Source organism: Manis javanica, chromosome 17 (assembly GCF_040802235.1).
Source record: "Manis javanica isolate MJ-LG chromosome 17, MJ_LKY, whole genome shotgun sequence".
NCBI lineage: Eukaryota > Metazoa > Chordata > Mammalia > Pholidota > Manidae > Manis > Manis javanica.
The window spans coordinates 52,418,829-52,441,061 of NC_133172.1; the positions used below are offsets into that span (position 1 = coordinate 52,418,829).

The 22,233-nt window shown below is 43.3% G+C and overlaps 1 protein-coding gene across 1 annotated transcript in view; it reads left to right on the forward strand.

The window, feature by feature from the left end:
• The window catches only part of HYDIN (HYDIN axonemal central pair apparatus protein), a 361,576-nt gene that overhangs the window by 244,949 nt on the left and 94,394 nt on the right, over window positions 1–22,233 (forward strand). Inside the window, exons 31-43 of the mRNA XM_073225416.1 lie at window positions 2,749–2,926; window positions 4,616–4,740; window positions 6,456–6,583; window positions 6,981–7,117; window positions 7,334–7,461; window positions 7,611–7,802; window positions 8,147–8,296; window positions 10,893–11,132; window positions 14,414–14,582; window positions 16,684–16,854; window positions 17,311–17,484; window positions 19,028–19,201; window positions 20,034–20,248. Of these exons, the coding sequence (XP_073081517.1) occupies window positions 2,749–2,926; window positions 4,616–4,740; window positions 6,456–6,583; window positions 6,981–7,117; window positions 7,334–7,461; window positions 7,611–7,802; window positions 8,147–8,296; window positions 10,893–11,132; window positions 14,414–14,582; window positions 16,684–16,854; window positions 17,311–17,484; window positions 19,028–19,201; window positions 20,034–20,248 (2,181 nt within the window). The remainder of the gene's footprint in view (window positions 1–2,748; window positions 2,927–4,615; window positions 4,741–6,455; window positions 6,584–6,980; window positions 7,118–7,333; window positions 7,462–7,610; window positions 7,803–8,146; window positions 8,297–10,892; window positions 11,133–14,413; window positions 14,583–16,683; window positions 16,855–17,310; window positions 17,485–19,027; window positions 19,202–20,033; window positions 20,249–22,233) is intronic.

A 22,233-nucleotide genomic window follows, 5' to 3' on the forward strand; every position in this document is an offset into this window, starting at 1 on the left:
AGTTGTACTCATGACTACAATTTATTGCAACCAAAAGTAGCAAAGTAAAATCAGCAAAGGGAAAAGACATGGGGCAAAGTCTCAGAAGAAACCAGGCGCTGGCTTCTAAGAATCCTCTATCAGTGGACTCATGCAGAATGCTCTTAATTCCCCCAGCAATGAGTTGTGACAACCCAGTATGATAACTACCAGGGAAGCTCATTAGAGACTCAGTGCCAGAGTTTTATTGGGGTTCAGTGACATAGGCACCTGCTGCCAGCACATACCAAAATTCCAGACTCCCAGAAGGAAAACAGGTGTTCAGCATAAACCATATTGTTTGCACAAACAGTTTAGGCACAATGAGCCATCCTTGGAATGATGAAAACCCTCCCAAAATCTAAGTGCCCAGACACCAGCCAAGAGCCAGCCTTGCAAGCAGGCATTTCTAAGAGTAGCAGTTTCAGGACGGCTATGCTAACTTCTTCTCACTTCCCTCTTCTTTTGAACTGGACCCTGCTTTTTTGTGTCTAAGTGGGATTTTTCTCCATAGTTTCTCCCTTTCTATATTTACCAAATTTCCTATTATGAAACCAATTCTTGTGATGGAAGCAGATGTTTATAGCATCCCACAGTATATGTGAATGCTTGAACATATAACAAAATAGAAAAAAATTTCCTCCTCAGAATTCCATGAGAGAACTATGTTTGTTGGAAAAACACATTGGCAAGTGCCTGACATGAAAGCTGAGACCTGCTCCCCTCCCACCTCCCACCCCCACAGCATTGGGTACAGGAAGACCTGCTTCATGGGAAACAAGTCTTTTTTGTGTGGGCTGCTCAAGATGGGGTGAGGAGAAAAGAGAGTGAGGGTGGGAGGGGGAATCCTGGAGACCACAGACCATTACACACTCTGCAGTTTGACTCACCTTGTGACCCCTGCACACACACACATCCTCTCACACATTCCAGAGAATATGTGAAATTCCGTAAGTTGCTTCATGTGAGTGAATGCTTTGTGGAATTTGGTGACAAGGCTCAGTTCTGTGCTGTGAGACAGGCATACAAGGAACAGAGAGTGGAGGGGAGGGAAACAAGAGAATTAAGCTCTGGCTTCTCATAGACACCGTGCAATGACATTTAACTGTGCCAGACGATTTGGGGTTTGAGATAAGTTTATTAACTTTAGTGGGGCTAGAAGGCCCCCAGTGTGTGTGTGTATGTGGTTAAATAGACTCTGGATTGATATACATGGCTATGTTATCATTATTTCCATGTCAGTGGTAACAACTGGTGATGAATTCACTTTTTTCTTATTTTCATTCTCTAATTGTTCTTCAAAGAGTATGTGTCACTTATGACATCAAAAAAATAATAGATATGTTCAAATATTTTAAGGGGTCCATTTCAAAAATGACTTTTAAAACACCTCTAAATAACTTGAACTCATACTGACATCATCTTTCCCCAGTTCAGATTCCAGCCTGATTTGCCTTTTCTGGCAATTTATAGCCATGAGGTTCTCTCACCTTTTCTTTTCTGATTACTGACCTAGAGGTTATAGTTTGTGACCTTAGTCATATATTTTTAAGTTTTCTTGTATGATACTTGGTTTATACAAAAGAAATCTATGTAGCAAATATTTAACTTAAGCACAATAATAAAATGAACCTACCACCCGTCTTTAAACCCAGAACATTTGAAGCCATTAGTATGTTGGCTTGCATGCAATCTAATATACTGCAACCCACCTGGGCTCCTTTTCTGTATGTCCCTACTTGCTACCCTCCAGCCAGGAACCGCTAGTCCAAGTTTTGTGTTTATCATTCCCTTTTCAAAATACAGTTTTATTACATATACATGCATCCTCAAAGTACTTTTGGTTTGTTAATTTATCAAAACTTTCAAGTACCTACCATGACCAGGCCTCTTTCTAGCACTAGTAAACAAAACAGACAAATAGACTCACCCTCGTGGAAATCATGTTTGGGGTGTTACTTTATCTTGAGGCTTTATAAAAATGGCATCAGAAAATGTAACCTCATGCAATTTGCTTTCCCCCCCCCACCGATATTCTGTTTCTAAGTCTAGTCCACATTGTTGCACATAGCTATGGTCCATTTCTTTTCACTACTTAATAGTGAAACTTTTGTAACTGTATTGAAAGTAATTTCCTTTTTCCTGTGAGAGCACATTTGTGTTTGTTCCCTCAAAACTTTTGCTATTAGAAACCATCCTACCACGAATATGCTTGTACCTGCCTCCTGGTCCACAGGTAGAAGAATTTTCCTGGTGAATTTTCCTGGGAGTGAAATTTCTCGTCATGGGCTTTGCATATATATTCAACTTCATAAGATGGTAGAAAGCATTTGTCACAGTGGCTTTTCCCATCGACATTCCCACCAGATGTATTAAGGATTGCTTTTGACACACTGTCACCAAAATTTGCTAAGTTTTGCCAATTTTGTGGTTTAAAAAAATTTCATTCTGATCTCCGTTTGCATTTCCCTGATTACTTATGAGGATGAACATCTTTCACTGAGCTTATTTGCCTCTCATGCTTCCTCCTTTTGAAATGCCTGTTTACATGAGTAGCCTATTTCTCTGCTTACTTTCCATTTTATTACAGCTTTGTAGGAATGAATCCTGGGGGAGTAGTGTGAGCAGAGAATAAGCAGCACAGTACTGGGATTATCTAGTTCATCAAACTGCCGGAAGAAGGGGTCCATTGTAAATGTTAAAGCTCTCCTCTGTCTTTCTTCTGTGTAGGGTTTTATCAGTTCACATGAAGAGCAGGTATTGAAGGTTTACTACTTACCTGGAGTACCTGAGGTCTTTCAAAGGAGTTTCCAGATACAGATCGCCCACCTGGACCCAGAAAATATCACTCTGAATGGAGAGGGAATCTTTCCCCGAATCTGCCTCGATCTTCCCAGGAACCTCAAAGGTACTACCACCCACTATAGCATTTCCCTGCTGGGGGACAAAAGACGCGTTTTAACTTTGCTTGTTTAAATGCTGATGGCTACTCCCAGTATTTGCTTGGTAGACCCCACTAGTTCACTTCTGCATTGTTCCTCAACTGCAAAAAAAACTCAAGAGTTGAAATTGACTTGGTGACCTAAGATCAGCGAGACAAGATTTGGTCCACGGCAGTCCCCAACTAATTTTGCCATCGCTGAATTATTCATAGGGGGATCAGGACATTACAGTTCCAAAGGCCTCTCCCTCCAGCACACATTCCTTCCACCTCCCGTCTCCCCCTGGGTTGTCCTTTCCCAGCAGCACCCTCACAGATGGCCCCTGAGAAGGTGAAAGCTGATTTTACTGCAAGAAGTAGAATTCCCAAAATATGAACTGCACAGAAAGGCAACCGAGGTTCTGACCCCTTATTTTGGCATTATCCAGTTTGGAGGCTTTGAGTTGTTTATTAGTTGTCTGCCACATACCTAGCCAAAGCTTTTCTGGTAACATCTGGTCCCTGGAGCCGTCCCTCTGCACCAAAATAGTTCAGTCTTGGCAGATTCCAAAGCTCAGCTGAGCAGCTCTTTTAGCCAGACTCCCTCTGGCTCTTCTTCTGAACATGGGGTACGGGAACCCCATGAACCTCTCTTCTTCATGAACCTCTCTTCAAGCCCCTTGAAGTCCATGTTCCCTCAACAGCTTCAGACTAAGCCCTCCCACCTCGGCCTTTCTTTCTACTCTGCTCCGCAAAGGCGGTAACTTGCCTGTTGATGATCATCCATTAAGTCTAATTTCTGCTCCCTGAACATATGAGCACAAGTATTAGTGAATCTAAGGCCATCTAAGGAACCTTTAGAGTCCCAGCCAGACAGAAGTTAGTCCGCCTCCACATAAAATTTTCAAGAAGGAAAGTCTTTGCCACATGGTTGAAAACTGGGTGCCCAGCTGGTCTCATTAAGGAAGTAGACATATTTGGCCTATACACAGCTTTAAAATAATTTAGATCTGAGTACCTTTAGTTGGGTCTTTGGTGCTCCATTCCACCCCAGTTGGCACTTTCTATGTTTCCTGGTAAGCACTTTCATTACTTTGCCTACCTTGTCCCTCAAATTTTTTAATTTACCTTGACTTACTGGTGAATTTGGGTGTCTGAAACCTCTCCACCCATTGACTACCTTGCCTGATTTAGGGGATTCTATCTTATTTAGTTGTAGCTAAAGCAACTTGACCCAAATATACTGTTATTGTTCCTTAAGATTTAATAAACATGAAAACTGATCTAAAAGATGACCCGCCATCTGGGTATGTCCAGCTTGGAGAGGTTGCCAGGTAATGTGGCTTTTAGAGCTAGAACCAGGAAAGCACCAAAGAAGCTGGGATCCCATGACTTAGGATGACTTAGGATATTACAAGTGGCTTAGGATGTCACTGCCCTCAAGTTCTTGAGAATCAGCTGACGGCTCACTAAAGCATCTCATTAACCTCGGAAATCTCTGATACAAATTCCATCCTCTATCAAATTACCTCGTCCTCTGAAGCAGAGAGGACGTAGCAAGTGAAGGAGCAGCTCACTTCCCTTCTCACTTTCTTGACTGAGCCTGGAGTCTGTGCTTTAGACATAAATCATATATTTCTAACCATCCAGATTTCCTTCTCCTTCCAACTCCCACAGGAAATGAAAAGTATGAAACTTTCTTGAATCAGGCCAGAGAAAACCTAGAAAAGGAGTACAACAAATACGAAACATTTGTTCACTCAGATGTGACCGAGGAAGTGCCTGAGGATGAATCTCCTGAGGTACCATTAGCTTCACCCTGTGCAGAATGAATGTGACAGGATGACATGTGTGAAGGCCCAGAGGCAAGGAGGACATAGTATCCTGAGGAACAGGAAGGGGGAGAGGATGCGGGAAAGCAAAGAAGGGGGTGGGGGAGGAAGGGAGCCAAAACAAGCCTGATGGTTTGGACCTTCTAAAACAGTATTTCTCAAGTCCTTTCACTATTACCCCCAAGCCATTTTTCCCCTAATACTCCATGAAATATTTTATCATATGTAAAATGCAATCTCTTTGAATGTTTGATAATAAATTTTTTTAGCTTTTTTATTTTGAAATAGAGATTCACAGAAGGTTGCAAAAAAAGTTTTCCCCCATGATAACATCTTTTATAAGTATAGTAAGATATCAAAACCAAGAAATTAACATGATACAAGCCACAGAGCTTATTCAGATTTCACCGGTGTTTATATGTACTCATGTGCATGGTTCTGTGCAATGTTTTCACATGCGTACCTTTGTGCAACCACCACCATAATAAGCCACAGAACTATTCCATCACCGTGAGGGTCCCTGTGCTTGTTGGAGAGATAGAATTTAAAAAAACAAAATCTCCCTCCAAGCCAGAAAAATCTGTGCACAAAGGTAGAAGAGAAAGAAAATAACTTCATAATTGAATAAGCATTAAACCAGAATGTGATCCATGTGACAGGAGTCTGCTAAGAGACTATGAAGACAGAAAGAAATCTCAGCCTTTTATATAGCCAAGTAAATGCAATCCATTATATACATGTTCTCAAGGTAAACAGTAACTAGTCCTTAAACAGGAGCTATAACTAGCCCTCAAGTAAGAGGACTTGACAGTGCCATTTGTCACGCCTGGTTCATCCTAAATTCACATGGTGATTGGCGTGACCATCCGTGTTAGCTAAGTGGTTATATCCAAAGGAAAAACAGGCCTCTTACATTTTCATGACCGGGTCCTCTGACGTTCAGCACCTATCCTCCCACAGAAACTGGGAGATACGGGCTCTGTCTTCCCTGATGGTCCCGCTTCGAAGAAAAGGTTCCCAAGGCCTTGAGAAAGACACTCCTGTGTTCTGAAGCTGACAGGAGGCGTGTTTAGCTTGTAAAAAGATGCACGGACATTTCAAAGAGACAGAGGAGTAGTTTACAAGCTTTCTAAAGGAAATGCTCCAAGAAAATGGAGCAGGGAGAAATCTTCCCTTATTTTCAACAGGGAGAATGAGGCCTCTTATTTTTAATTGTGCTTACCCTTACATGCTACCCCTTTACAGTCACACCCAATCTCCCCATCCCTTACCCCCAGCAACCACTATCATCCTCCATCTCTATATTTCTGTCATTTCAAGAATGTTGTGTAAATGGAATCATGGAGTATATGACCTTTCAAAATTGGCTTTTCTCATTCAGTGTAACACCCTTGAGATCCAGCCATATCAATAGTTTATTCCTTTGTATTACTGAGTAGTATTCCATGGTATAGATGCACCAGTTTGTTGACCCCACCCTATGAAAATTTTAATGCCACAGTTATACTGTATATCTGCGTATGTACTGTGGCCCTTGGGAAATCCACAAACCATTATAATAGTTAAGATATTTTCACCCTCCACCCCCACCATAAAGCAGTTTCCCTCTCTTAGGTGTGATATTGCCCCCATCGAGAATGCATGTTCTAGAAGAATTTGCTCACTTGCTCTCTCTCTTGCTCCAGTTAAGTGCTCAGCTCCAGATGGAAGTAGAGCGACTTATAGTCCAAGGCTATGCCATAGAACATCAGAAAACAGTTATCCCTGATCCCACGGACGACTTCTGCCATCGTAGTCACTGCAGACTGGCCAAGTAAGCGTCCTTCCACGTCGTGCTTGTTTCAGAGTACAGCAGAGCCAGCAGCGCTGCCTGCCAGGGCGCTCCCCGGACTAATGGCTGACCATCTAGGAACGAAAGCCCTGCGCCTCATGTATCTGCCATCCTCTAGCATTCAACCATCCAGCCAGGTCTCTGCCTCTTAGAGTCAGAAACCTCTGGCTCTGTCTAATGGATGAATCTGGTTCCAGGTTCATGAGGGGCCAAGCTGAATGTGTCCTGGGATAGGCATCTGGAGGATGTATCTTGTTCTAGTCTCCATTCTGGACAGTGGTTGTCTTCCACTCCAGAGACTAGAACTGTACAGAGAGATAGAGTGTCACAATCTCACTTTTGGAAGAAACTGGTAAGGAGAGCTCGTTAATCATTTCAGAGTCCAGCTGCCAGAGTATATCCTGGACTTTGGCTACATCGTCTTTGGTGACGTCCGAACCCACATCATCAAGATCACCAACACCAGTCACTTCCCAGTGTCCTTCTACGCAGAAAAGCGCATCCTTCATGACACGGGTAACCATGCTGGGGAGACCCTTTCCGCACTTTGTTGTTTCCACCAAGGGGCCCATCTGTTCTGTCCTGGAGTAGTGCTAATGCTTCTTCTGGAAGCCAAAAGAATCTCTGTGCCATAACCGATATTTGAATGGTCATCCTTCCTCCGAGGCACTCTATCTAAGCATCTCTGTTTGTTATTTCTCTTTCATACAAAGAAATTTTGTCTTGGTCCAGGCTTCAGTACTGAGCTAGATCGTGTAAAGAATCTGCCTTACTGTGAAACAGAAACATTTGAAGTGAGATTTGACCCACAAGGGGCCAACCTTTCTGTTGGGAACAAAGAGCTCCTCCTGCCCATTAAGGTAAGGTGCCCACTGGGCCCAGCCAATCCCCCCAGCTCACAGCTCTGCTTGATGATCACCCCTGGGATGATGCAGTTACTATTTTCAGAGCTGTGATGCTCTCCCCAACGCCATGCCATGTAGTAACAGCAATTTTATGCCTGCTCTAGGTGGTTGGAGGGCCAACAGTTCATATCCATCTCCAAGCCAAGGTGACCATTCCCACCATGACACTGTCTTCTGAGCAAGTGGAGTTTGCCCCAATTCAGTGTGGACAGTGCCTCGTGGAAACTATTCAGCTTTCCAATCATCTCCAAGTCCCTTGTGAATGGTTTGTCCACAGCTATAAGCCAGTTAACAAGGTAAATGAGCATTGGCACCTTTGGTCCCCCTTTTTCCATGTTCATTTCAGCCAGATTCATAATTCTAGACCTTTACTCTCCTCATTTCACAATCCTGCTCAAAGACTTTCAGTGACAACCACTGTCTCCCGCATACAATCTCAGCCCTTAGCCCAGCCGCACACAAGGACCTGTCAGGCCATGCTGTCTGGCGAATGTCTTATTCATCTTTGTGTGCCTGATATCTACGCATTCCCTGACACCTGGAAGGTAGTCACTTAATAAATATAGGTTGAGTGCGTGGAGAAGAGAATAGGTTCATTTTCCATAGAAGATGATCTAATTGTCTAATATCTATTCACTAGCTGGAGAAACACATGCCAAAGTACTTAAGACGGAAACTACATACTGAATTAAATCCAAAGACACGGATCTTTGAGATCCAGCCCACTTCCGGGGTCTTGGATCCTGGTGAGAGATCCAATGTACAGGTGAAATTCATGCCCAAAGAAGAGGTAAGCTTTAAAGAAATGTGGTTTCATTCAGACTCTATCTCTTTGAGCTTTACTCAAAGTCCATGCTTAATTGGGTCTCCAGGGAACCTTTGAGTGACCCATGCCTCACTATTCTGAATATGATATCAGGTGCTTCTGGCCATCAGTAGCATGGCCTGGCAGCTGAGAGCACCAGCTCTGGAATCAGCACAGCTTTCTAACCTATTGCTTTTTAACAGCAGACCTAGGTTAGTGGCCTCCTACCACTGCACTTAGAGGCTGAATGGCTTTGAGTAAATTCCTCAGCCTCACTAAACCACAGTGTGCTCAGAAAGAAAATGAAAAATAATAATATCACATGTTGAATCCCTGAGTGCAATTCCCAATAAGCTCCAAAAACTGGAAAAAAAATTCACAAGTTGCAGACCCAAACTCATCTGGCAGAAAACCCTCATTGGAACTGACAGGAGACGCTTAACCTTTATTTACCTCACTTCGTCTGCAGTCAGAAATTGCCACTGTGGAAATACTGAGGTGTTCAGTTACAGGGGACCTGTGCCAGACCCTGCTGAAGATACTATGTAATATGGGGTATATGCATTGTGTTTATCTTTTTAAAAAACCTGAATTTGAAAGTGTCTGTTTCTAGGGTGTCATGTTAGATATTGTCAACTTGCAATGGCTACCTTCTAGGAATATTTTGAGGATTAAATGAATTAATGTGAGCAAAATGCACAGCATACTATTCTGTATGTAGTAAGAGTTACTATTTTACTCTTATAAATAAATAGTAACTATTTACTATTAGTTGTGACACATTCCTGGTAGACATATTCCTTGGGCCTCACAAGCAATTCTTTTGTGAACAACGCATCAGCACAAAGCTACTCCTGACAAAGAACACAGTAAAGATAAGATCCTAGAACCAGAGACAATCTCAAGATGTTACACTGTAAAGAGTTTTGTTCAGTGCTTAAGGCATTTGGGAGATGTTTTCCTCTATTCTTTTAAAAGAAAAAGTCAATGTGATTTTTATAGAATACCTATAGTTAACCCCCATTTTCCTGGTAATGGCCTTGAGAAATGCTTAGAATCTGCAGTGAGAAAGAAAATAAGAAGTGAATTACTTCATATCTGATTCTAAAATAAAGCCTTTATTTTTATCTCAACTCTTTTAAAGCACAAGAGAATTAATATGTTTCTCATTCTTAAAGAGCCTTAAGACTGTCAGAATTTACTCAAGATTTTGGAGGTCTTACTGAATGAGGGACATATCAACAAATATAGTACAAAAAATAGATTTGTTCAGGCAGTTCCATAAATGTTGAGCTGGAATCAGTCGAAGTTAACAAAATGTTTCCATCAGTTGGGAGAGGAATTTATTGGCTGCGTACAAGAACTAGGTGAGCCTTTCAACCCATATGATCCATGCCTCTATCTCCATCAGCCTCAGCAGCACAGAGAGATCACTGTTGTCCACACCAATAACTCCTAGACATTATCATAACATGTGTTCTGAATACTCTGTGTTAGAAAACAAGGGAATGAGTGAAATGTTTTAAAAATAATTCCTTAAAAAGCAATTAAAATACAGAGTTTGGGTCATAAGGTACCAGCCCTCTTAGCCAGTAATTCGTTCCGTGTGTGTCTATATGTCTATACATCTGATTTTCCTCTTTGAGCTAAGACAGATAGGAGCTTTTAAAATCATGAAACCAATCATGGCCTCCAAACCCAAGCCATGAATCCAACTATATCAGAATCACCTGGACATCTGGCTAAAAATGCAGAATCCCTAGCATTACCCTGCACCTACTAAGTCAGGCTGTCTAGGGATGGGGCCTGCAAAGCCCCATTTTTAATAGGCTCCCCAGTGAAACCAGATCAGGATAGTCAGTATCATGATCAACTGGTATTTGGAGTATAATTGTATCAATGAACTGAATGCCCTGACTGATCATCCCAGACCTGCTGTTTAACTGTATCTTCAAATAATGCAAACAGGTTCATTCATATTCTCTTAAGAAAAAGCCCTGGAGACAAGATTTGAGTGCAAGCAGATTACTTGGGAAGTATAGGGAGCACTGATAGAAAAGTAGAATGTGACAAGAGAAAGGAAGGCAGCTAATCGGGTGTGCAAGGAAGCCAGCTGCCTTGGAGCCTGGAACTTAATCCCACCAGGAAACTGAGCAAACAGACAAAATGCACTTTCAGAACTATTCCTCCCAAGGACTATGGGACATGGGTGTTTATGCAGTAACTCCTGAGAGTCATTGGTTGAGGACCGCTCCCAGAAGGCACTACTTCCTCAGCATGTCTGTCCTGCCCTGCCCTGCCCACGGACAGCAGAACTCCAGAAATGAGAGCCCAGAGGTGCAGATCTGAGCACACTGTGGGGTCTGAGGTATATGATCACAGCAGTCAGAGGCCTTCTACAACTGATGAAATACTTGGTACATACAGTGCCTGGAATGCTAGTAATATCAATTGCTTTTATATGAAAAGTTTTCTCTCTTAATCTAAGTAAGATCGATTTTGTCCCCCCAGTGGTTTTCAGTTTTACATGGCATGTAACAGAAAAAAATTAAGATGCTTGTTTTGTTTTTATATTTTCCAGAAACTTTACAAACAAACCCTAGTGTTCCAGATTTCCCAGAGTTCTCAGAAGCTTATCCTGCTGGCCCAGGGGCAAGGCCTAGAGCCACACTTGGAATTTAGTCCTTCGGTTCTGGAGCTGGGGCCACTGCTGCCTTACGCACCTGGAGATGAGGCGGAGGTGGTGGTAAAGAATCCCTGCGACTTTCCCATTGAGATTTACTCCTTGGAATTTGATCAGCAATATCTCATAGAAGAGAAGGTAAACAGAAGCCAAAACCAAACTCCATTTCCTGCCCATGCTAGGCCCTACCATGTACTCATCCTCTTGTCTCTGCATGGGCACCTGCCACTCCTTCCTCTTAAGCCTGTCCTTGTCAGTTTAAAGATCACTTTGTAGCCTTTCCTGACCTATTTCCTTTCCAAAGCAGCAGAATTCATTGCTGCTTTGTGTTCTCATTATATAGTTTAAACACTGAATGGAGAAACTTAATACATGCTCATGGTTAAAACTCAAACAGTAAAGAAGACATGCAGTCATTATATTTGAAGTGACTTTCTTATAGACAGACTATATTGGGTCATTTTTTTAATACACCAGTAGTCTCTGTCTTTCATTTGTGTATTTAAACCATTTAGATTTAAAGTAGTTATGTTAGGGCTTAAATCTGCCCTTTTCTCTGTAATTTTTTCTAGTAGGTGTGTGGTGGTATCTCGTTTCATTTGCATTTCCCTGATGACATATGATGTGGAGCATCTATTCATATGCTTATTTTCTATCTGTGTATCTTCTTTGGTGAGTTGTCTGTTATGGTCTTCAGCTCATTTTTTAATCAAGTTGTTTTCTTATTCTTGAATTTTAAGAGTTTTTTGCATATTTTGGATAACAGCATTTTATCAGAAATAAAATGTATCAGAAAATATTTTGCAAATATTGTCTGTAACAGATATTTTGCAAATATTTTCTCCCAAGTGTTTTGCAAATATTCGCCCAATATTTCTGGCTTATCTTCTCATTCTCTTGACATTCTCTTTCATAGCACAGAACTTAAAAAAAAATTTTAACTAAAACTCTTTTTAAAAATTTTTTATTGAGGTACATACAATAAAATATGCAAATCTTAGTGTACAGCTCAATGAATTTGATATGTGTATACACTCATGTTAACTATCATCCAGATCAAAATATCAAACATTCTCACTAATATTTTCCCTTTCACTTATCTCACCCATCTCCTTTATAACAACCACTAGTCTGTTCCCTGTATCCATGACTCTATTTTGATTTTGTTTGTTTCTTTATAAACTTTTTATTTTAATGAAGTTCAGCTTATCAATTGTTTTTTCACAGACTGTATCTAAAAAGTCATCACCCTACTCTAGGTAGCTTTCTCTTATGTTATCTTCTAAGAGTTTTATAGTTTCATGTTTTTCATTTAGACCTATGATCCATTTTGAATTAACTTCTATGAAAGGTATAAGATCCATCTGGGTTTGGGGGTTTTTACACGTGGATGTCCAGTTCCAGCACCATTTTGTTGAAAAAACTATAGCTTGTTATATTGCTTTTGCTCCTTTGTCAAAGATCAGTTGACTATGTTTATTTGGATCTATTTCTAAGATTTCTATTCTACAACATTGATCCATCCAGGTCCATTTTTACTGTCTTTAACCCGCTATCCTACCTTGAGACCGAGCTGTATGAACTACCCCTTTATCTAATACCCTAAATACCCTACCTTTTAGAAACTGCCTCTTAGTCCTCTACTATGAGCAATAATGAAATTGTCCAGTCGTCTTTTTCCTTCTCCCCACCACCCTCTAATTTAAAATATTTTCTTACTTCCAGCTAGTGCCTGCTAAGAAATCATCTCATCTACACTTCCTCCATGTTTTGCTTTTTGCATTATATCTGTAGGGTCAGAGCTTATATTAATATGTCAGAAAGTAATTCTATCATGTAATCATAACTCTACACTTAAATGAACTCAATGCTAACTACCAGTCCTGGTGATGAAGCCTTTCCAGTCACTACTGGGTTGTCTGAAACTCATTCTCTAGTGGATTCCTCAGGAAGGGATCATAGGAACAATATTCCCAGAGTACTCACATGTTAGTAACTGTTTATCTGTGGCTTTATGCTTGAAGATCAGTTTGACTGGATATAATATCCTTGGGTTGCACTTTCTGCACTTGAGTATCTTAAATGCATTGCTCCATTGTTTGCCCATAAGGTTTTGCTGTTCCTGAAGTCTGACGCTTAGTAATCCATGGCTTATTCGTTGTCTATTGCAGTAAAACAAATTACCCCCAAGCTTAGCAACTTAAAACAATAAACAATTGTTATCTCATGTTTTCTGTGAGTCAGCAATTTGGGGATGGCTCAGCTAATGTGATCTGCTCCTTCTGGACCGTCCCCCAGCTTAGCCTTGGAATCTTCCATCGTCTGTACATCCAGTGTTTATGTTCTGCCAATTTGGGTTCTGTATCCAGAAGTTTCTCTTCAGAATGGGAATCTGGAAATTAGTTGGCCAGACCTTTGTGTCTCTGCATCAACCAATATTAGGAAAACTCCTTCCTTTCCCCACTGGTCTGACATGCCATCTCTGTCCTATATCAAGCTCCGCATATGAATGGGTCTATTCTAAGGTCTCTCTTCTATTTCATTGGTCAGTTTGTCTGTCCAACATCAATCCCAACCTGTCTATTACTCCAGTTTCGTAAGCGCTGATATCTAGTAGAGAAGTCCTCTCTCTTTATTCTTCTTCATTAGTGTTTTAACTATTCTTGGCCCTTTATTCTTCCATATAACTTCTAGAATGAGCTTATTAACAGTGGTTTTCAAACAACTAAAAACGGTAATCCTGGAAATGAGTTATCTAACAAAAGAGATTTTTCACACCAGTAAATTAGGTCATATAGGAAGTGATAGTTTTTTAGGACTTTATTTTTTATTGTGTTTTATAAATATAATACACACTAGGGTTTCCATATTTAGTAGAAAGAAAAACAGATTGCCCAGTTAAATTTTAATTTCAGATAAACAACATAGGACATTTAAACTAAGAAAAGTACTCATAGTTTATCTGAAGTTCAGATTTAACTGGGCATCTCATACTTCCCCTGACAACCCTGATACATGTTTCCTCCCCACCCCCCACACTCCCCCACCCACACATACTTAATAGCATTTCACCTGTTTTTCCCTGAATCCTCTATTTATGAGACAACCACCTTACCTAGTATAATATTGCTAAGCACACTATTTCTTAAGAACGTGTCACTGTGTTGTTTTTAAAACAAGAAGAAAGTTCTCTTCCCCATGTGAGACGCCCAGGCTCAAATGGGGCAAAATAAAGATCCTACGTGCTGAGATTCAGAGCGCAGCCTACCTTTTAGACCTCTGCAAAAGACCCTGCCCTTGTGCACACCCCAGCCTCAGGCCAGAGCAGGGGTTTTACAGATGGGTGAACAGACCCTCCCTGGGGCTTGGGAAGGAAGCTTCCATCGAGACCCACAACAGTTCCTGCTTTCCTTGAGCAGATCTTGCGAATGCTGAAGGGCTATGATTCCTACAACACCCTGCTGCTGCCTCCCCGCCTTGCAGGGGAGAAACTGCCCCCAGAGGTGTACGAGTACTTTAAGGAGATGCAGCGGTCCAAAGAGGAGCAGATGAAGGTGAAACACCTGGAGAACCTGGCTCAGGAGAATGGTGAGAACTCAACGTGGAGAGCCCTCCACTCCAGCCTTGGCTTCTGTGAATTACCCCTGCTGGGAGTTAAATCAGTTATTGAGCACCTGCCAGGAGCCAGGCAGGTGCTAGACACCTTTGTCTTTTATTTCTAACCCTTACCAATGGTCCCATTGTCCCCATTTTATGGATGCAGAGACAGGGACACATTCTGCTCTCACTGGAGTCTAGGGAGGACGTAAGACTTCTCGTGTGGCTTGTCGTGTTGCGTGCTTCTCCTCCCTGCTTCTCCGTGCCCTCATCCTGTTCTTACTGCTCCCTTCTTCTGTGTAAACCACAGGTCCAGTTATTTTCTTCATGCCCATTTCCTGCCCTAGACAAGAAACTCCCATAAAGGCAGGGACTGCATATTCCCCACTTGTAAACCCAGTGCTTGGAACAGCACCTGATACGTTGTAGTGCTCAATAAATATGTGCTATTTATTAAAAATAAAGAGTGAATGAATGAGCGAATAGTGTCTGTTCCTCCCGCCCTGTGCTTGTTTCACCTCCCAGGGAATCTAGTGGAGAATACTAGTTTGCCATCAAAGGAGAAGAGGAGAGGAGAATGCCTCTCTGCCCAATCTCCTGGTCATGTTCATTGAGCCCTGTTAGTCTGCTAGAACTGCCATCACAAACACCACAAACTAAGTGGCCAGCAGAGATTTCTATCCTCACAATTCTGGAGGCTACGATTCCAAGGTCAAGGTGTCATCAGGGTTGTCTCCTTCCGAACCTTCCTCGTTGGTGTGTTGATGGCTGTCCACGTGGGCTCACAGGGTTTTCCCTGTGTGCGTGTATCCTAACCTCTTCTTAGAAGAACACCAGATTATGGATGGATGGGACACCTATAGGACTCATTTTAACTCACCTGCCTCTTTGAAGGCACTATCCCCAAATACAGTCACAGTCTGAGATACTGGGAGTTAGGACTTCAACATATGAATTTTAGGGGAAACGAGTAAGCCCACAACAAACACCCACTGTGTTCCAAGCATTGAGTTGAAGTGCTGAGGAAAGATCAGTGAAGCAAGTCCCTGCCTTGGAGGGCTCGCAGTTGGGTAAGGGATGGGGATGGGTAGACATTTAAATTCAGGACTGCCTAGCACCCAAGGCAGAGAGCTACAAGGGGCTGCCGGGTACAAAGGGCCTCATGACATCAGGGAAGGCCCTTGTCGTTCTCGTCCCCAGCTTTCTATCCCATCCTTACACACTGTCGTGGGTTCGTTTTCCATTTGGCCCTTTGAAAGGCCGTCTGGAGCCAGGACCTGAGGGTCTGGAGGGGGCCAGGAAGGCGTACGCTCTGCGTGCACCAGTGCTTCTCTGAGCACCGGCTCCCTCTGCTCCCGCTGTAGACCATCCTTCTCTGCTTCCACACCTTGTCCCGGGAGGCCCAGCAGGCCCACGTCGCGGTGCCACCACACACAGGAGAGCTGCCACCTCTCCAGCTCAAATCCAAATCCTAGATCGAGAGGATGTCCTGGCCCTGGGATGGGGAGGGGGGGGTCATTCTGTATAGTCACAGCCCTACATGCCCACAAAAACTCTGTGGGATCGGGGCAATGAGGAGGGCGCTGGGCAGACAGTAGCAGATGTGCTTCATAATGGCTTGGAGAAATGTTTGTGATAAAGGGGAAAGCAGGCTATAGATTGGCATGTACAATAGGACCCCAAGTAGAGTCTGGAAAAAACTAAAAATTAAAAATCAGAAAGGTTGCAGCTCTCACATACAGCTGTCATAAAACTAAGCTCCAATTCCTCTGTCACCCATCCTTTGTCTGTCTATATCTCTTTCTGCAGCTAAATTTTATCATTTTTTGCTTTTCTGAATTTTCCTAATTTTCTGGTGCAAGTGTATAAGTTTTTTTTTTTTTAATATTAAAATGCAGAAACACTCTGGGCAGTGGAACTTCTTAAACAGCTGACTGATTGCAGTTCTTGTTAATTGGGTTTGGGGGGGAGGGGGTGTGGCAACCAATTCAGTGATTCTTTCTTCTGTCTCTCTTTCCTTTCCTGCCCCGTCTCCCTCCCCTGTTCCCAACAATTCCCTGTGTGTTTTCTTTCACCCTTTGCTCCCTGGCAGATGAGGAAGATATGCCCTTGTCAGAACAGGGAACCTCCACCAGCACGAAGAGGACCTCGCTCAGCCGAGGCATCTCTGTTACATCCAACCTGGAGGAGCGGCATGTCCCTGTGGTTGAGACCAAGACCCACCCAGATGAAGAGGAGAGCCTGGAAAAAACAGTGTCTCAAGGTAATCAAGCACTTTAATGTTTTGGTACCAGTTCTCTCTCAGTGGAAGTGGGAAAACTGTCCAATGCCTTTACACCTTTCCCCATAAAACGCTTCCTCCAAGCCTCCTAGCACTACTCTGTATTAATTCTAGAATATGAATATGCCATCGTTTATTTAGCCCTTTCTCTTAATGTTGCAAGTTCAACTAGTCTCCAGTATTAATTTCTCAGCAGGAGATTCCAAAAGTGGAATTAAAGAGTCAAAGAGTATCTGAATAGTCAGTGCTAATAGCTAGTACAAATGATCAGTCCCAAAGGGCCCGTACACTCCAGGGGGAAACAAGGGCTGCTTGTCATTTTAAAACAATGTTTATAAAGAAAGAGTTACTCCCGTTTCCATCAGAGCCCATGTGCGTGCTGGGTGTGTCCACGTGCACACACACGCCCACACACACACCTATATCTCCAATTTGCAGCTGACAAGACGCAGAGCATAGACAACCACTCCACGGAGGAAGTTGGAGAAGTAGATGACAACCCGGTGAGCAGGGCGATCGCCCGCCACCTGGGCATCGATATCTCCGCCGAAGGCCGCCTGGCCAAGAACCGGAGAGGCATCGCCATTATTGTCCATGGGACACCTTTGTCAGGTAGGCCACAGCTCTGTGGGGTCGCCCTTTTGGGGTTTCTGCAGTTTGCACTTGTAATTTTTGAGACAATATAAATTCTGCTTGAACTTTAGGTACCAAAGGATTATCCCCAACCTGTTAAAACTCTAAAACCTTCAGAGATACAGGGTGAGAGAAAAAACAGAGACACCTCATTTTTAATCAATACCACTCTGAATTGTTTGAGCTTGTTTTCTTCCAATAATTTTAAAGCATTAAAATATTAAAGAAGATCCAAGACATTAAATTATTTAAAAAGAGAAGAAAAATATGTGGAAACCCTCTGGCCTGGCAATATTATTTCTAAAAATTTATCTTAAGAAAATAATAATGTGGACAAAGATTAACTGCATGACTATTCACTACATCATTGTTTACCATTAAAAAAATGGGAGCAACAGAAATGTTCAATATGGAGTTAATTAAGCCATAGTGCATTCATAGAGTGAATTACGTAGGCATTTAAAACTGTGTCTTGTACACCCATGTTCATTGTAACATTATTCACAGAAGCTAAAAGCTAGAAATAGTCCAACTGTCCATTGACGTATGAGTAGATATACACAGTGTGGTAGAGTGGGGTATTATTCAGCCTTAAAACACTAGAAAGTTCCGACATGCTTTCTGACAACATGGGTGAACCTTGAAGACATGATGTTAAGTGAAGTAAGTCAGACACAAAAGGACAAGTACTGTAAGATACCATTTTATATGAGGTACTTAGAGTAGCCAAACTCATAAAGAAAGAAAGTAGAATGGAGTTATTAGGGGCTGTGGGGAGAGAGGAATAGGGGGCTTACTGTTAATGGCGACAGAGTTATCAGGCTCAACCAGATATTCCAGGATAATCTCCCATATCAATATCCTTAACTTAATCACACTTGCAAAGTCCCTTTACTATATAAACTAACATATTCACAGGTCCCAGGGATTAGAATATGACATCTTTGGGGGGCCATTTTTCGGCCTGCTATATAACCCATTTCTTTTTATAAGAAATATAAGTAAAATGGTTATATACACATACTTAGCAGCCATATGCTAACTGTAATTTCTCTGGATGAGCAAACTGTGGATCACTTTTTCTTTTCTCCTGTCTGTTGTTCCTAAGTTTCTTCTTTCTTTTAATGAATATATATTTTAAAAATAAGGGGAAAAACTCAACACAAGTTATTCTTTAAACCAAAAACCTCTCCCCATTAGAATCAGAGCCAGTTTGAGCTACAAGATTTTTAAAGTTCGTCTGATAGAACCACGTTAAACTGAGAAGATCCAGAGAGGATGTGGGTCGCCATCACATTGCACATGGCAGATCGGTGGTAGAATTGGACCAGAATCCAACTTCCTGACTCCTGGCTCAGTTCTCTCCCCTCTTTTCTGCTGCCACCTCTGGCAACATGACAGACTTAGAGGCAGAACACTTGGAGAGATCGCTTTACAAGGGCCTCAGTTCTAGAAGCTTCTTCTGCCTAGGACACTGAACAAATGAAAGCCAGGAAATTCAGCTCCCTGACCTTTTTTATAGGAAAGTCAGCCACTGCAGTCAGCCTGGCCAAGTACTACAGTGCAGCCTGCTTGAGCATCGACTCCATAGTGCTGGAAGCCATCCTGGACAGCAGTAACGCCCCAGGGCTCCGGGCCCGCGAGCTCTGCATCAGGGCTGCCATAGAGCAGTCCACGAAGGAAGGGGAGGAGTCTGGTAAGAGGTGTTCTCCCTGACTTTGTATGCACAAGTGGCCAGCACGCCCACTGCTAAAGCCCATCTGCTCTGTTTCTCCCACTGAACTTTGCCCCCACAGCCCCAGTGAAGGCTGCCTTGTAATACGCTGCTGGCTTAGTAGCTCAGGGAAGAATCGCCAGTTTTAGCAGCTCTCCTGGCTGCCTAAGGCAGGCACACACTTGGCTGTGCAGGGAACAGGACCATGGATAAGACACGTCCCACATCTCTGGGGGTCGGCATGCGACATGGGCTTGTTCAGAGCAGAGAAAAATTATGTAGCAGAAGTCCTGGCTTCTGGGAAAGAGCAAGTTTGGGATCCTTGGGATCCAACAAGCGTAATTTGGGAAGTTTTCATGGAAATGAGCTTCGAAGTAGCAGGAGAATGTTGATAGGTAAAGATGGCGGCCAGAACACGCCAGACCAAGACAGCAGGGAAGCTGACAGTAGATTAGAGACGGGAAGGCAGGCTGAGGCCAATTGCAGTTAACCTGGATGCCAAGATTAGGAACTTGGATTTCATTTTGGAGGAAAAGAGGAGCTGGGCTGGAAGAGAAAGCAGGGCAGACTAACTTGGGATCCACGGGGAAGATGAGCAGCGAGGAGCCCTGGACTCCAAGCCAGGCTCCGCTGACCCACCTTCATCCAGCCTCCGAAGGTGGGGCCTCTTCTCCAGCCCCACTCAGCCAGCTGCAGGTGGAAGGCTTTTGTATTCCTCAGGAGAATCACACTAGGTTTCAGCACACCGTCTCCACTGTTGTTTCTTTATTACCCTCCAGTGACTCTTACTGTAAACTCACTCTCTCTGTTGTAGTCCAGGAGGCTGCTTCGGGCCAAAGTGCCGTAGGACAACTACGACTGAGCAGTGAGACCCTGAGCAAGTTAACCTTGGAAAGTAATCTGGCTACCCCTGAAGCGAAACCTGCAAAGGCTTTGCGTGGAAGCATGCTGCTCCCCAAAAGCAAGGCAGAGAGCCACGCCTCTGGGTCTCAGAAGCAGCATCACCAGCACTCCTCTGAAACACCTCAGGTACAAGCCTGGGCTCCCTGGGACGAGGGCTGGGATCCTTCCTCCTCTTCCTCTGGGGCAGCATGACTTCATTCCTATGGGTGCCCTTCCTCGCCAGGCAGGCCCGAGCACTGTCCCCGCACCGCTTCTCCTGAGAGGAGTGCCCATCCAGCAGGTGTCCAGCAGGTGCATTCAATGCTACAGACACTAGGCTGGGGGCTGGCAAAGTAAAGCCCCTGCCCTCAAGCTGCACCAAGAGTCTGATGAAGGAGATAACCACACATTCATATTTGTAATAAAATGAAACTGATGACAAAAGAGGTGTGTAAAAGCATTAGGTTCGCCATATGAAATCGCCAATATTTAGCCATTTGGAAACTCCGTAACAGCAATTTCGTATGGATCAACCTAATGCTAAAAGAACACTAAGGATGAAACCACTAATACAAGTTGTGGGAGGGCTTCAGGGGAGACTTGGGGAGTCATAAAGTAGTCAGGGAGTTTGAACCGTGATCCGTGGGCCACAGGACTTCAAGAACAATCTCAGCAGAATAGTAGGTGCTATAGCCAGAGACAGTTGATGGTGCTGGGAGAGACAGGTGGGTGAAGAGTTGTCGAAAGCAGTCAAGTGAGTGTAGGCTTCTAAGACTTAGGAAGGAAAGGAAAAGAGAACAGGCACTGAAGGAGCAAACCCAGGGTCAAGAGATTTCTTTCTCCAAAAGGAGGTGGAGGCATAAGCAGGTGTATAAAGAAAGTTGCTCCTTGGAAAGTATAATGTAATGATCCACCCAAGAGGGAATAAGATGCCAGGAGGAGACAGGGAAAGCAGGATTAAGCAGAGTCAAAAGAGATGGAAGCCAGCTTCCTGTAGAGCCAGTAAAGGTGAAAACAGATACAGCTGCATGTGGGAGAAGCAGGGTGGAGAACGGAGGTTGGAGAAAGTCTAGCTGAGTGGCTCTAGGATGCGCATGGGACATGAGGTCTTTGTGGAGAGTGTTGAGGAGATTGAGGTTGCAGATCATGGCCAAGAGAGTGGCAGAGCACTGATGTGTCCCCTCTCAGGGAAAGAGCCAGAAATTGGTGGTGCACCAGAATAAAGATAATTGAGAATTCTGATGGCTCAGCCAAGATGGGAAGTCATGACTTCACAGTTGGGAGATTTCTCTAAGCACCTCCTGGCAGCCCTCAAGCAGAGCTCGAAAGAGCAGTTGTCATCATTGCAGGGGCTGGATGTGCTCAGAACAAGGGGCAAGGGAGTTGAACGTGGCATCAGCATCTGGGAGGTCCAGCCTGGATAGATGAGGAATTAAGAGGAGGGCAATAGAATGTGAGAACAGGAGGAATGAAAGGGCCTGTGGACCTTGTTACAGTCTGAGAGTGCCATAGGGGGCGGAGGAGAGGTGGGTATTCCAGAGAAGGCTGCTGAGGCAGACAGAGTGGAGGTAAAAGACTTGCAGGAGAGGATGCCCACATGTCGGATGGGGCAGGTGAATGGAGGGTTGAATAGGGCAAGCAAATGGAGTGGAGGCAAAGGTCTTCCTGTGAGAGGAGGTGTGCAGGTTGGGTGGGGCGTCCACCAGGCTGACTCTGTGCCAGGGGATATCTCTGATCTTCGCTTTAGCTGTACATTCTTCTAACACCTTGAAAATTGAAATAATTGACTCAGTTTCTCTTAGAGCATCATCATTGTAACACTCTTTTCCAAGATCTATGATATTCTTTACATAGATATTTATGGATGAACTAAAACTCATATATTCATATTAAATAGGTTGTCATGGGAATCATTTTCTTTAGTTTGGTTCCACCCATCTGGACACTGAAGTAAGGCTCTTTACAGTATATCAAAGGCAGCAGGAAGTCCAAATCCTGACTCCAATAAGCTCCCTGGCAATAAATAGGTAACTTAAAACCCATTTAGGATCATAGTACAAATCAGAGCTCATAGACCCCCACATGTGGCTGCCTGCACTGCTTTGGTGTGACAGGAATCAAGTGGTTTGGAC